At 37.1% G+C, this 15,854-nt stretch overlaps 1 protein-coding gene and 1 non-coding gene across 2 annotated transcripts in view; both read right to left on the bottom strand.

Moving 5' to 3' along the window:
* Window positions 1-15,854, bottom strand: part of UBL3 (ubiquitin like 3) — a 128,637-nt gene that overhangs the window by 6,617 nt on the left and 106,166 nt on the right. Inside the window, exon 2 of the mRNA XM_074098629.1 lies at window positions 5,939-6,047. Coding sequence (XP_073954730.1) covers window positions 5,939-6,047 — 109 coding nt within the window. The remainder of the gene's footprint in view (window positions 1-5,938; window positions 6,048-15,854) is intronic.
* On the bottom strand, window positions 8,912-8,984 carry TRNAR-ACG (transfer RNA arginine (anticodon ACG)). Its single transcript has one exon. It is a non-coding gene; the product is annotated as a tRNA-Arg (tRNA).

The raw sequence follows: 15,854 nt of genomic DNA, 5'->3' as shown, positions 1-15,854 counted from the left end.
GCGGGTGGGCAAAGTAATTGTTTTTAGTTAGTTGATAATGGACTTCCGCATAGTAACGCCTGATTCAATAAATTATTGGTTATTCTTAGCATTTGAGCGGCAGGGTACACACGTCTACTTATTTTTTATGCTTTTTCTTCTTAAATAGAAATAATATGATGCACATATGTAATACCTACAAGTACACGATAGCCTGTGACCCCAATTAAACACCCACACAAATAAACCCAAAAACGACAAAGAAACTAACAAAATAAACAAAGCAACGGCAAAGAAACAATAAATAAAGCATTTTTGCACCTACCACGCACCGACCCACACATCCTATTTTGCATTTTAAAAATACAGCAGCACATAAACAACAATTAGCCCGCTGAAGCAAAGTGCTCTAACTGTTATAATTATAATTAAGGCGTGTTCACACGTGGGACACTGACCTCGCGCAAGGCAGCGCGGCGAACGAGGTCGCGTCGCTAATTACTCTTCGCACTTTTTAAGCAGGATCTGCAATTGTACACGGCCTTTTGTGCGGTTGGTTTGGACTTACGTGGACTAGTTTAGGGTGGCTAATGGAATGCCGTCAGAAACTCTGATTACTTGTCTTGATGACAAATCTGCAATTCTGCCTACAGTTACTAATGTACATATTGTTATATTGTATGAGATGTCATAAGGATTTATCTAACCTAATGAAATAACTCATCCGGCCCATTTGCTTACTCGGAGGTACTATTTTATTAGCAGATATTTTTGTGTTTAAAGAGTTCTACTTTTGAACGTTTTAAAAACGAATACTAAGATCTAACTTTATTTTATGACTTTAAAAGTATTGTATCTACACGTTTTCCTTCTTAAGAGCGTTTATACCTGCTGAGCTGGCAACGTTGCATTTTTGTTAGTTTATTTTTATTTGACTGGATGGCAAACGAGCAAGTGGGTCTCCTGATGGTAAGAGATCACCACCGCCCGTAGACACCAGGGGGATTGCGTTGCCAACCTAAGATGGGATACCTCAAGTGCCAGTAATTTCACCGGGTGTCTTACTCTTCACGCCGAAACACAACAGTGCAAGCACTGCTGCTTCACGGCAGGATTAGCGATGGAGGAGTTTTTCTCGATTATTCCATAAAATTTGAATGAAAATTAAAAATGTGGTCTGTTAGAACTATTCTTAATATATAAGTTAATGTATCTATTGCAATAATTATTCGTGATAGACTTTTATTTTCTTTAAAAACCGTTAATAAATATTTGTTGGTTTTTAAAGAATATCAAAAAAACTAACAAAAATGCAACGTTGCCAGCTCAGCAGATATAAACGCTCTTAAGTTTATCATGAAGACTAATTTGGCTGTGACAAAATTGCACCTTGTGACTTGCATTTGATGCTAATTGCAGTGACGAAGCTCGCAATCCGTCTGCTGAATTGCAACGCCTGGGAAGTGTGTTGTAAGCTTATTTGATTACAGGCGGGAACATTCTTTGTTCTCAGCCGAACGTTTAAGCTAACAAGGCTGTACAGTTGCAATCAGATAATAGCGGGCGAGGTACTCAAAAATTTCGGAGCAGCATTACATTTCAATAAATTCGAACATTTGTCAGAAATAGAGTAGCGACTTTTCAATAAATTCGGAACACATAAGGAGCTAAAATTATCAGAAAGCACAGAACGTGAAAGATATCTCCGCAGTCAGGGCGATCATAAAGATCTACATATTTATGAAAAACATACCTTAAGTCTGTATCTCTCTGTTTAGTTACTAGTGCTAGTGCTAGCGGTACGCCAAAAAAAGCTGCAAATGGTGTTAAAAGCATGAAAATCGGAACGATTGATCTTTAGGCCTAACCTATTATTATTATTACCTAAGCTGAATATTATTCACTTCCAAGTTGTCAAAAAGGATTTTAACACAGATATAGATTACACTAGATAACGCAAACACCTCAATCTGTATGAAAACCAACCGTGTCACTTTTTTTATATCTACTGTGACGTCTCAAGAACGAATTAGCGATGTGAATTCCCCGATGTGCGCGCAAAATCGATTCAAATGCGCCGCCCGCCCGCGCCGTGGGGCTCGAGTCAATCACTAGTCATGATTAGTCAGTTAGCGGTCAGTCTTCTTTGTATCGGGCCAACCCCGACGTTTGGTCGGGGTTCGGACACGCAAAGTAGATGCATTTGCGTAATCTAGTGTAATCTTTATCTTTGAATTTTAAGTATTTCATAGATACACGAGAAGTTTTCAAGCAGCACACTCGAAAACTGCATATGACAAAAGACCTGCCAAAAGAGTTTGCATATGAAAGATAATTAATTACCCCTTACCAGGTATATATAATAAGTGCTTATTCAACAATTATAACGTGTATTCGTATGCAAGTATGTATGTATAGTATAATATAGCCTACAAATTATTATTCGTAGAATATAGCGTATTTTTTTTCATCAATGTTCCGAATTTATTGAAAAGTTGCTACTCTCATATTTATGATAAATGGCATGTTTTGATATCATTAACCTTATCTAGTGTAACGAATTTATTGAAATCTAATGCTGCTCCGAAATATTTGAGTACTTACCTCGCCGCTACGACATATCTGATGGCGACTGTACGCGAGTTAGGTATCGTAACAATAGTGCCGCCGAGACGCTAATATCTCCGGGTTTCGCAGGTGATTTTAGTAACAAGATACTGTGTATAACTTACCTCTAGTACTTAAGTGGAAAACAAAGAACGTGTCGTTAGCGTTGGCGTAGTATTCATAGTTTAAACTATTGGAAACGGAAACCTCCAACGGAAATCCGAAATATAACCGCTTCAACGCAAACAGCTTCTTTTGTTTCACCGTGGAAACTGAGATGGAAAGAATAAGAACCTCAAAAGACCTAGAGTTATTTTAGCCGTTTACTTCAGACTGCCTTAAGATAATCTTAATACAATTCAGTGAGACGTCAGAACTCAGAAGGGAATTTGAATTGGTAAGAGGCTTGATTACGGAATTTGGCACATATTTAATTTATCGCGCACGGAGAAATACTGATGGAAGGGAGGACAGGAACAAAACAGAATTATCGTTAAATCAAGCCAGGGCCCGGGGGATCGCACGCGCTGCGGAATAAATAATAGAGAATCAAAGGGGAAAGGTGGAATTACCATATATCTGGTACTATAGTCTAGTTAGTCTAAGAAATAAGAAGCTCTTTACGCACTGCATACACGGCTGCAAATGATAATCGTTGGCTTCAAGCAAGAAGTCGGCAGTAATAAACTGAATTTAATGACTGGCCGGGTCAGATGGCAAATACGACGACGTCAGTAGAGAAAATCCAATCCAAGTCGTTTTCTATTACTTCGTAATGAGCATGGTCCGGCCGACAGCTAACGATTCAAACATCCAAACACTTAGTTAGTTTGTAATTAAGACAACCAAACTCTAGAGCGCAAATTGTACTAGGATGGAAATAGTCATGACACCACCCTCAAAGGCTTACCTAAACTGTTAAATATGAGACAGAAGGCGTAATCCAAACATTCATACAGCTTTATTACTATTAGTGTTGTTGGCCGCGACTTCATATGCAAAAAATCGTTTATTGCTATCCTGCAGGAGCTATGCAACTTTCTGGGATAACAATAACACAATGTCCTTCCCATGGTCTCAAACTATCTCCGTACCAAAATTCATCTAAACGGTTTAGCAATTTATGCGTGAAGAAGTTAAATACAGACAGAATGATAGACAGAGTCAATTTCTCATTTATAATATCAGAAGCATGAACACTAACACCACCTGTTACATGCAATCCTCTGGCACCTTAGCGCTTCCCCATTCATTTTCATCAGTTGTTCCGGGCGCCATATTTTGTCTTCCATTTCGAATTCGTTTTCGCAGCTCTGTAGGGCTACTACGAAATTCGAAAATCAAAGTTCGTATCGTACCGTCCCTCTCACTCTCGTATGAAATAATATTAGCGTCAGCGGGACGGTAGGATAGCCCTACTGCTTCGAGTTAAAAACGTGCGGACAGTTTTAAATTCAGAAATAAGGTGACCCCGATCACGAAGCGGAATAATTCATGCGCATACTCTTATTATACTCTCGTTTTGGCTCTGCATAATATAAATCGCACGTAGACGTCACATCGCCCACTTTGTTTGTAGGTAGATTCCGGAATAGTCTTGAATTGGAACCAATTCAACATGAATAAAGATTATCATAATTATTGTGATTCATTAGCGACACAAGCGAAGTGAAACAATAAACATCTATTTTAGTCGTTTCTTAGTTTCATGTTCCTTCATATTGCTTTGTATTTTATTATTAAAACAATACATTAGGAAAACTGATTACATATGTCTACTTTATTACATCTAAAGTAAGTTTATTATAAACGCGGTTTGGTTAAGTAGTTTTTGAAATTCTGTTTCTTTCGTCTACTCACTGGGAGCTTTCTCAACGTCAAGTAATTACAGTGCAAGACCATGCAAAAATGATTTTATTATTTTTGCAATCCGCTCAACAAGTTCCTTGACATAATTCAACGACAAACGACTGAAATACACAAGATGCGACAGATGCAAATCATGACAACATTGTTTTAGCCGAGACGAGACAAATGAACAGCGGAGTAAAACAAAAGAATAAAGAATTCCCGCTGCAGGAAGAAATGGAAGAATGTTGATGATGGGCGGAAATAACCACCAATAATAAAAGCCTCATCCGCATCTGTGATTCGAGTTTGTGCTCCTACGGATTCCCTTGATGCCTCATTCTCTGTGAGCGTTGGAGATCCTGCTGGAAGATTCAAATTACTTCAGTTTAAATGTAAACTGAAAATGGCTTCTGGAAAAAGTTATTTTGAGACTGATAAATTACATATTCACATGGATAACCTTTACCTATTATTCAACAATTTTACATTTCATCAATCCAACAACAAAAAGAGTGTGGCCTTACTGCAAAAAACCATAAACATGTCTCAACAAACTGTTTTCTACAAACTGTCACATAGTCAACGACTGTCCCAGTCTTATGGCAAGTAAAGAGATATAATTATGTGTATGATGCCATGACCGAAACGCACAACGTGATCTTCTAAATCTAAGTGCTGTTAGTTAGTTCTATCTTATGCAAAATCGGATGCATATTAAGAGATATAAAAAGCTCTCGCGTCACAGAAAAGTGATTCTATCATGGCGTCACAACTCAACCGAACAGTGTATAAAACTATAACATTTTCCCATTACAGTATACGATCGAGGACTCCATTCTGCTGTAAACTGATTTCCATAGTGGTGTCATATCGTCCACACCCCATTGGGCACCCCTCCTCATAATAACATATATTTATGGTCCATTCGTGCCACGTGAATAAAATAAGCCATTTATATTTCAGTTTTTCGCTATATCGGAAATTATGAAGATAATAAACGCGAAACGTAGAAAAGTCGTAACGCGACAAGTTCGCTCAGCACAAAAGTACTGTGGCAGAATTAATTCAATTAGGTTCATAAAATATTTTATAGCGTCGGAAATACATGAAAGAAGTCGGTAAGGTAATGATAATGAAAGCTGTAAACAATTGTGCTAGAAAAACAAAATCTCCCCTCTTTTGTATTATTTTACACGTTACTTGTGTTTTCATTCCGTGGCGAACGAATTATGTTGGGGCTACAGAGACGAATTATTTTTTTTTAATCAACTTAGCGTCCACTCTCGTTAATTTCTTCAATAAACATAATCGTTACTACTTAAAAAAAATCTCGTACCTCAAAATAGATAATGTTTCCGAGTGAACTTTATGAACATTATGTCAAGGTTCAATTTTGTTGACATACCTATAGATTTTAGATACGAGATTTTATCAAAGTAGCGTAGCGACGATATAAAAGACATAAAGAGTCACTGTATTGTAAACATATACGTAAGCATACCTTCAGGCCAATTGTCGTAGACGTGTATCGCGATGTCGCCCGCCGAGTCGACCGGACTGAACACGAACTCCTTCGTCTTGCCGGACACCAGAATCAGCCGCAGGTTTATCTGTAAAGATGAGTACTCTTTAGAATAAGCGTAACTCTTTGTTTGAGATGTTCTTCAGATTTCACAACGAAACTCCTTCACAATTAGGTACAGATACAGCTATAGCGTCAAATATACAATATACAGGGAGTCTCTGACGCATGGGGCTTTAAATCCAGGGTTCGATTCTGCTCGCCTAACTGAGCTACTTTTGTTCTGCTACTTTTTTTGAAATATAACTACCATAATTTTTTTTCATACAAATTAAATGTAATTTTCAATGTATGCGATACAATACCAAATTGATGGCACATTGATATGTGTTTATCTAAGAGATGTCAAATTAATGTCAATAATTATTTAAAGGCCCCCGTACCAAGAGGCAGCGATAACACCGCCATGTCCGATACACTGATTTAACGATTAGACTTTGAGGATGAATGAATGATCTAAATTTAAGTTTTTTGAAAATGTTACAAAAAAAAGTAGCTTAGTTTTGTAAGTAGAATCGAAACTTGAATTTAAAGCCCTTTGGCCAGAGACATCCTGTATGTATACATCGACCCTATGGTTAATGACATAAAGGTGTATAGAAAATTTTGACATCTTGTCTTAGTAATTTAAACGTACTTATATATATTTATGCCCTTGACTATACGTAACATCTTGTATTTAGGTTAGCAATCAAAACATGTGTTCCGACACTTGCATCACATTTGTCGAACTTTGCTTATGTAAATCAAACTTTATCACTAGGTACATCGATTGAACATTACGCAAGTACGTAAGTAGGTATAATAAACATTCATATTGTGAGAGATTACCTAAAATCCGTTTCATGTGATTTAATTGTGAATAATGAAGCATAACTTGGCATAAGGATTGTTTTTATAACTAAGGGGAACGTCTAATTAGTTAATTGATTTACATTGACTTATTTTATTAGGTGTCTTTAATAAAACGTGGAACCCTAAATATCGCAATAGCTCGAAATGAAAATGAAATGAGCTTTTGAAATCTTGTTATGTTTTAATTAAAATGTGTAATTGAATTGTTTTTTTTTCTTCTCACCCAAGATATATTTTTTGCTCTCGGCTATAACTTTAAGTTTAATTCAATTTACTAGTTAATGTACCCTGTTACCAGAAAAACTTAAATACGCGCGTTGAACATAAGTGTGTGTTAACACGTGTTTTCATAGCAAGTGAAATGACATGTGTCTTATCTTTATTCTTTTGCTGTGGTAATACCAAACCGGTACAATTTAACAAACGCCCTCTACAGATAAGCTTACCAACAAAAAGTTGGAAAACCCCCGACTTTGTCACTTCAAAGTTCAATATCTCAAAAACCGCTAAGCCGATTTTGAACATTACGACGAGCTCAAACGCTCACAACTAGCTAGCGCCATCTATGGACGAGGCATCTATGGCGCAAGTAGCGCCTAATTAATGTGAAAATGACATTTTACTCGCGCTAAGCGCTAGAGTGGCTTAGATTAACATAACAAAGCTGGGATTCGCAAAACAAGGATTATTTAGTTAAAACAGCTCAGCCCACCGCATGGTATTAATATGTATGAAAATGCAGGGCTAGGAAAATGTTACGGACTCTGATTGCTTCGAGGCCCTGCCCCATACTGCATGGTTAATGAGACGCCTCTTGCGGTGTTAATGCGTCGTTTTAAAGTTAAATTGATACAATTTGCTCTGAAAAGTAGGTAGACGTAATTTTTAATCCGTTCAAGAATTTTTTTTTATTTTTTTTTTTTATTTGACTGGATGGCAAACGAGCATGTAGGTCTCCTGATGGTAAGAGATCACCACCGCCATAAACATCTGCAACACCAGGGGTATTGCAGATGCGTTGCCAACCTAGAGGCCTAAGATGGGATACCTCAAGTGCCAGTTATTCACCGGCTGTCTTACTCTCCACGCCGAAACACAACAGTGCAAGCACTGCTGCTTCACGGCAGGAATAAGGACAGGAGAAATAACTGTTACGGCACTAACGGTATTTCAATACAAGGTATACAAATAGCATTCAAATATGACTGTATTGAATGTACTTACATATTGTATAGGCTAGGCGCCAAAAAAAATCCATCAGTAAGATTATGACTTATAAGAAAATATAGGGTAGGACACGACTTAATTTTTTTTTCGTGCATCATCTTTGTCATTTTTTGATTGATTGTAAAAGAAAAAATAAATGTCCAAGATCTAATCTAAAGGCCGCGTTACACATGCTCGTTTACAGCATACTTATTAGCATGCTAGTACCTGAGTATGCCACTAATAACCTCACCAATAAAAAGTTGGAAAACCCCCGACATTGTCACTTCCAAGTTCAATAACACAAAAACGGCTGAATCGATTTTGATAAAACATGTCAAGAACCATCGCTAGAAATCCTGCTTTCAAATAAAAAAAACCGCATTCAAATCGGTTCACACGTTCAAGAGCTACGGTGCCCCAGACAGACATACATAGTGGTCAAACTTATAACACCCCTCTTCTTGCGTCGGGGGTTAAAAAAACATGCTTAATAGTAGCACGTGTCCTATACACACATGCTAGTAGGTAGCATTTGCTCAATAGTAGCATGCTTTCGTGCTAGTAACTATATAGCATGTGTAACTGTACCTTAACTGACGGACTAAATAGATTGTATACACCACTTATGCGAAATAAAGTAATTTGAATTTGAAAATTTAGAATAACCCTCTTTCACCGCGGAAAATAACACGAAAATTAATTTTCGTGCAGTCTCACGATCGTGTGTACATAAAGGTAAATTTATTAAAAGTGCCAAAAACACCAAAAAAAAAAAAGTAAGATTACAAAAATACAATTGAGAAAAAAAAAACAAAAAGTTGTCTCATGCGACCCTGCCAGGATTCGAACCTGGAATCTTCTGATCCGTAGTCAGACGCGTTATCCGTTGCGCCACAGGGCCAGTTGATTAGACGCCGAAAATAACAAACCAGTGTTGATATTGGTAATAGAAGACAAAAAAGCTTCGAAAAGCTTAATATAATTTACAAGCTCTTTTATTTTTAACTTACAATGAATGTTTGTATTATCTTGCAAGTTGATTCTCACAGTGACCAATTCTAGTGGTCGGATTAACTTGAAATCATAGGATGCAATTTATGCAAGTACAGTCGACCACAAATAAGTAATTGCATTAGGGTAGAGTTCAAAAAGTTGGACCCTTAAACGCCAGTTCCTAATTAAAATTAGTACCCATGAAAGTTTTTCCTCGTCACAAAATAACTTTTTTCTGTCAATCGTTTTGTATGGTTATCTACCATACACCATACCATTTAACACAAAAAAGGTACGCACATCAAGTAGATAAAGGAGCATACTCTCGACAAAGACGAATGACGAAAATATTGCTCGTTTGCCATCCAATCGAATAAAAAAAAAAAATTACATTTCATTAAGTCGCTTTTGGAACGTAAGCTTCTTTCTATCAGCATAATGTATATGTATGTATGTAGGTACATGACTATCATGAAGGACGAAGCAATGGCCCGCCGAGTAAATATCAAATCTATTAAACATGTTAATTCATCATCATCATCATCTTGACCTATATACGCCCCAAAGACGGGCACAAGCCTCCTCTCAGAATAAGAGGGCTTAGGCCGTAGGTCGAACGCGGGCCCAGTACGGATTGGAAACTTCACACATAGATACCATTGAATTCAGAATTCAGAGGTGCGAGCCCACGATCGAACCCACCACTCTCCCTGGCTTTCATTGATAGACCATATAGGTCAATCAAACCATTACGTTACCACGGCTTCAACATTTCAATTAATGACTTCTGCCACCATAACATGACCAGGCATGACTTTTGTTTTGCCCGAAGAGAGATCTTCAGAAGAGAATTCTTTAATTTTAATAAATTTTTATTAAACAATTAAGAAAATTTACAAAACTGCAACAAGTCACAATAATTGAAAAAATCCATAGACAAAATTTCGTCAGGTTAGGTCAGTCAGTAAAATCGTAGTAAAATTCTTAAAAAACCCAAATGTGCGCACCTAACTCATTTACACACGAGAACATATTTGCTCGGCCATGCATTATGCAAAGCATTGAAATAAAAGCAAATATTCGTCGCAGTGAGGAGGGAATTTTCAATAATAACGAGTAAAAAAGTCGCGGGAGGAAGCGCCGACTCCGGGGACGCGGGTCTTGCGGCGGCCATATTTCATTTTTCCCGCCAACAGGGGACCCATCCGCCATTTTTATTCTTGCGTCACGGGCGCGCGTGCGAATTTTATATATTTATCCTGGTAATTTCCCTTGTATTTTTTGCTGCAGGGCAACTTTATGGAGTGCAACAGTTTTTTTTTCAAGTCCGTATATCATATGTGCTGTACGAAATAGACGTTTCGGACAGCGTGTGATATATTATGCCATTTATTCGCACCTACGGACTTATGGAACATTAATATTAACTTGTGTGTATCTGCGTGAGTAAAATGAGGATTTTGGGGTTAAAAGAGTTTTAAAAACCCCTTTATAAAAGGAAAATTATGTGCATTTATCAATCTTCGGTAGTCGGAATTACTAAAGGTGTACGAGTGCGTCGTGGAGCCAAAAAAACTTTAGATTTAGGGGATCTACTTTACATACATATAATGTGAAAGCTTTTCAAAGATACCAGATGAGACTAAATTAAATGTTATCTCCTCTAGATCCTAATCTACGAGCCAATTAAGCATTTCCTGAACAAACTTCACTATCACGAACAAATCAAATTTGAATGTTTATCTGCTAAAGTAAACATCAACTCCAATAAAGCTATTAGATGCCAATTTGAATGTTTCACTTCAATAAATGTTTAAACAATAAATACAAGTAATGCTCCATAAAGTAGTTTATGGTTCCGCATTGCAGGCGAGGCATGGGGGAAGTCACCACTAGGCTGTCTTCCGACGTGCTACCACCGATTGCATATAATTGATTACTGCAGAAAGTTCTGAATTCAGGGCAAGCTTGCCGACAGAGACCAATAGTTTCGCAACTGGTTATCCATCTCTTTCCAGTTAATCTAGTGAAAAAGGATGGACGCTTTTATCCGTACGCCGAACGCAACGCATACAAAATTGGAGGCTCCAAAGGGATTTTGAAAACAAAAACCCGTAATCTTTATTAAGTTTGTGTTAGGATGCGGAATGCGGAGATTTAATGTTGTCGACAGCGAAAAGCACTTTGACCTGGGACTTTGGAAACATACTCATCTTATACAATGTACTCCAATAGGTCTTTTACTATTTACAGCATCTCTCAAACTTGACTACATCAACGAGTAATAATTTTTTATTGTAAGTAGTGTTTTGTATAATAGATACATATAAACTACTACTACCACGCCAAAGCAAAAGGAGGGTTATTTTTAGTATAATAGTGGCTGTTTTTGACGCAAAATGGCCCTTTTATTTGGATAGAGCCGACATTAAGGATTCGTGGCTTTTAAATTAAACGAACAGGTTTGAAACAACCCGACCGCTCGAGAATATGAAACAAAGGGTCATACTATCCAATTTGCTCGAACATTACAGAAAACGGTTAACAAATAGAACTCTATCTGTAAATATAAAAATTACTCCAAAACAACCTAACTGTTGAGTCTAGGAACAAACATTCGTTGCTAAAGATGCAACGTAAAGTGTTTAAGATAATATTTACGTAGATGGAGCTAAAATAACCAAACCGCGAGGTAAGCTTACACGAGAACACGCAACGTAAAACTGCCCATGTAACAAGCCACAAGTCCGCTAGCCGCGAATTTTCGAATTTAACCTTGTGACATCATGTGAACCCATGGCAAAGCAAACTTTAAGAGGGAACTGAATGTGCTTAAATTCAGACGGCAGATCATTGAGAATCAACGGTAAACGCGGCAGAATTTTTACAGTTTCTCTCTCAAATTGGTGGCTTGTATCACGATACAAAACCTTAATTTGCAGCGTACAGTAGGTACCATTACATTATGCTGGTTTTATTTATTCAGAAATAACATATGCTGGATTAATAGTATTCAAAAACTCAACTTGATAATGACTTTTTCGTCTGTATGTACTATTTACGTCTGTACGAGTATGTGTACATAAGATGATCTGGATTGTTTGAATGTATCCTTTATATATTCAGATATATATCAAGAGAATACCAGTAAATTCAAATATGAGTATCATTTTTTCTACGTCGATTGAATACCTTTGCTCATTAAGAAGTACCGTCGCTTTAAAAATGACACAACCGCCTCTTGACGACTACGTAACAATTGCTAAAAACAAAAGAATTCACAATTGAATCACTCAAGAATCAGGAGTTCTTTCCTTCCCTCTCTTATATTTTAACAAGGCAACATATCGTCATAACACAGCTAAAATCAAATTACTGAAATCAAAGGCATATCACATGTAAGCACTTTCTCGTGAGACGGTATTTTCTACTTATTCTTACAGCAATGCAGACTTATTTTGCAAAATAATTAGAATACCGTGACTGAGTGTCAAGGTAACAAAACGAGCATTACATAAAGTGAAGGTCTTATTGTTTTTTAATGCAACGTTTTGACAACACTATATTTATACTTATGATGTCGTCTCTGTTTAGTCGCACAAACATATCTGTTACCATCATCTTATGTATTTCATCTTATTTAGGTATCATTAGAAGGAACAGAGATGAAACAACGGGTATCTAAATAACGTAATTTTCCTCAATTGAAGGACAATTAGTGGCGTAAAGGAATAAGTGAGATTTTGTCAGCTGTCCTTTAACAGAACGGAAGCTCCCAAAAAACCGTTGCAAACCTTTAAATCGCCCCCGTTCATTACAACTCCACGCCGGGCAAACAATTTTCGTAACAATTGGATGGAGCCCGTTGGAGATTCCTCGTAGTTTATTTGCATTTCGAGCAGCGTTCGATTTCCAGGCATTGTGTAAAGATTTTAAAGTAATAGGGGAGTAAACTTTCCTTTAGTCGCCTTTTACAATTGCAAGGGCAACCATTGCATCGGTTAAATTGTGATTGGGGTTCCTGGGGAATAGCAAAGCGCTTATTTAGCGAGAATCTAACGAAACTCTATATATAGAAACGCGTACGCTAACTAATGACTAATCCTAATTTTTCTTTAACGTAATAAAGTAGTATGACCCCATTGTCACTAATAATAACATCTCCTTGAACTTTGTGGTTCAACGCAATTTTTAGATCAGTTTAAAACTCCGGTGAATATGATAACAGTTTTTGTTGAATCACGGTTAGTAAAATTCTCGTACTCATATTTTCTGCGGGGTGCATTCATTAAATTTTATCGTAGTCAACATCCTGAAGAAGATCAAATACAGTGAATATGACCTAGGAATTCAACCAAACGGACAATACAATGTCTAAAGCTAGAAACGCAGTAACGGCGGAGGCGAATTACTGCACGGGAAATAAATAAGTGTGGCGCGGTATTCTGTGTGCCCTCTTCCATGTTAGCTCGAATATTACAACCGGTACCGCTAACGCGCCGCGCCGCACAGCTCCGCCTCCGCCGTCAGTTTGTTTCTAGTTTATATGTGCCAAAGAGAATGAAAGTAAACATTCTACAAATGTAGTGCAAAATATTCTTTACAAAACTTTGTAAATTATTCGTAACAATAGACCGGTGAATTCGTTTACATGTTATGTGACTCACGTTCAAATGAGTGTTCTGTTCATGTTCCATTAAAACACAAACTTACTGACACAGTGATTCTTCAACACGAGTCTGTGACAGAATTTTAATCAGTTTGGGTTTCTTCTTCTCTATAGTTGTGACGTTTGTTTTTATCCAGTTTCGATTATTTGTAATGTGAATTTCATATGATACTAGCTGTTGCCCGCGACTTCGTCCGCGTAGAAGTATGAAAAACACATCCTATAGGTACTCAGACCTACCGAAAATACACAAAAAAAAAATCGCTCAAGCTGTTTCGAAGGAGTTTGATCACAAACATTTTTGACCCGAGAATTTTATAGATTAGATTAGATAGATAGTCTTAGACTGATATTTAAACAAAAATTGTTTAGAGATTGACAATGGTCTATATATATTTTTAACAAGATATAAACGTACCTATGAGTTCCATGTGTTTCATAATCATAACTCTTAACAGATCAGGATCTGTAAGCCATCTTAGAGCGCATGAGCGCCAATCAAATAATTAGGAGTCGAAGTGGTCACCATGGCCGAAATCGGTCGGATCATCAATTCATCATCATCATCATCATCATCATCATGAACTCTCTATTGTACAATCTACCTTATCAAAATTACATTTGTTCCACCCTTGTACAGTTAGCTTCAGTTAAAAAGAACGCCCTAGTTTTAAAACATTCACCAGCATGCCGGACACCTATAATACGCAAAGAGTACTACATGTCAAACATTTAACATTTCAACACATTTAAATATTTTTTACCGAATCCCAGAGCCGGGAATCGAACTCCGTTTCTTTCTCTCCGTTTGCTTACTTTAGTTGCTCTCTTTGGTGAAACTGAAAATGGCTTGTTTAACACTGTAAAATTAAAAAATAAATGTCTTATTAAAATAATGAGATTATTCAGAAAGTTCAGAAGGTTCTAAGTAAGTAATTCAAAATAAGTTGGTATTCAGCTAGTTAGTCATTGTTTCTCGTTAATAAAAACATGCCACGTAAGTAAACTAACACAACCACTCTAGATAACCGCGCTTCCAAACTATAACAGAATTTAATTAATTCTTTGAACTACTAATTTAGATCTTGTGAAATAGTGGCTTTGTTGTGTTTAAGCAGGACACATATGAGTTATACAGAAACAATTAATGTTATGTTAGGTTTCTATACAATATAAAACGAGGTCAAAAGCGTAGACAGGATACTTATTATATTATTTGTATCAAACAGAATTTGTGCACATTACGACAGTATGAGTAACCCAGTAGAACGATTCTCGTTGAAAAATTTAAGTCAGAGAAAAACTGACATTGCCCGCCTTTAAGGAAAACTATACGTTTTTATTGTTCTTTATATTCACCTTCCCGTCTGCTCTAAATGGAAAACCCGTTATTATATATAAACTTACAATTTCTTGTATCACATAAATGTCGCCCGGTGCAATTTGAGAAACGGTACTATTCAACAGCAAATGTAATACCGACATTGTTACGTGTCCGATCTAATTCGACCGCGACTAATTTCATTTGCCGATTACAACCGGTATTACGGACAGATGTGGCAAAAAATATAAATGCTCTCATTTATCCTCGATTCGTCATGCGCCTTATGACTCTTCCGTGTTTTGTTTTTATTATACGTTGTAGAAACTTTCGATTCCGCGAAGTAAATTGCGGATCTGTATGCTGCATGCAATCGACGCGACGAGTTCCAAATACGAAATTAAACCCTGTGTCCGTCCCTGCATGTTGTTTTGTAGCTGGCCAGAAATTTTTGAATCCACCTCATGGTCGAGAACAATCAGCCATAATCAAACTGGTATCTGATTCCATTTCGATAACAATGGCCAATAATCGAATGCTCTGTCCTCCGCCAACATAATAATAGCAAGAAGGACAGCCACATTACTCTGTTATCGAATAATAACGGATTAGGGTTGCGGCGGCGAGGTTTGAGCACATGTTGAGATAATCGCGTTTCACGGGAAATAGAGTTTGCACTGTAGCGTTACATTATCTCAAAGGAGCTTGCGGAAGATTAACTTAAATTCATATTTCAGATTGCGCACGGAACACTTGTTTCTCATTTGTACTTTTAGATACATATATTA

The sequence above is a fragment of the Choristoneura fumiferana genome, chromosome 15 (assembly GCF_025370935.1).
Source record: "Choristoneura fumiferana chromosome 15, NRCan_CFum_1, whole genome shotgun sequence".
NCBI lineage: Eukaryota > Metazoa > Arthropoda > Insecta > Lepidoptera > Tortricidae > Choristoneura > Choristoneura fumiferana.
This window is presented reverse-complemented; position numbering and strand designations above follow the sequence as displayed.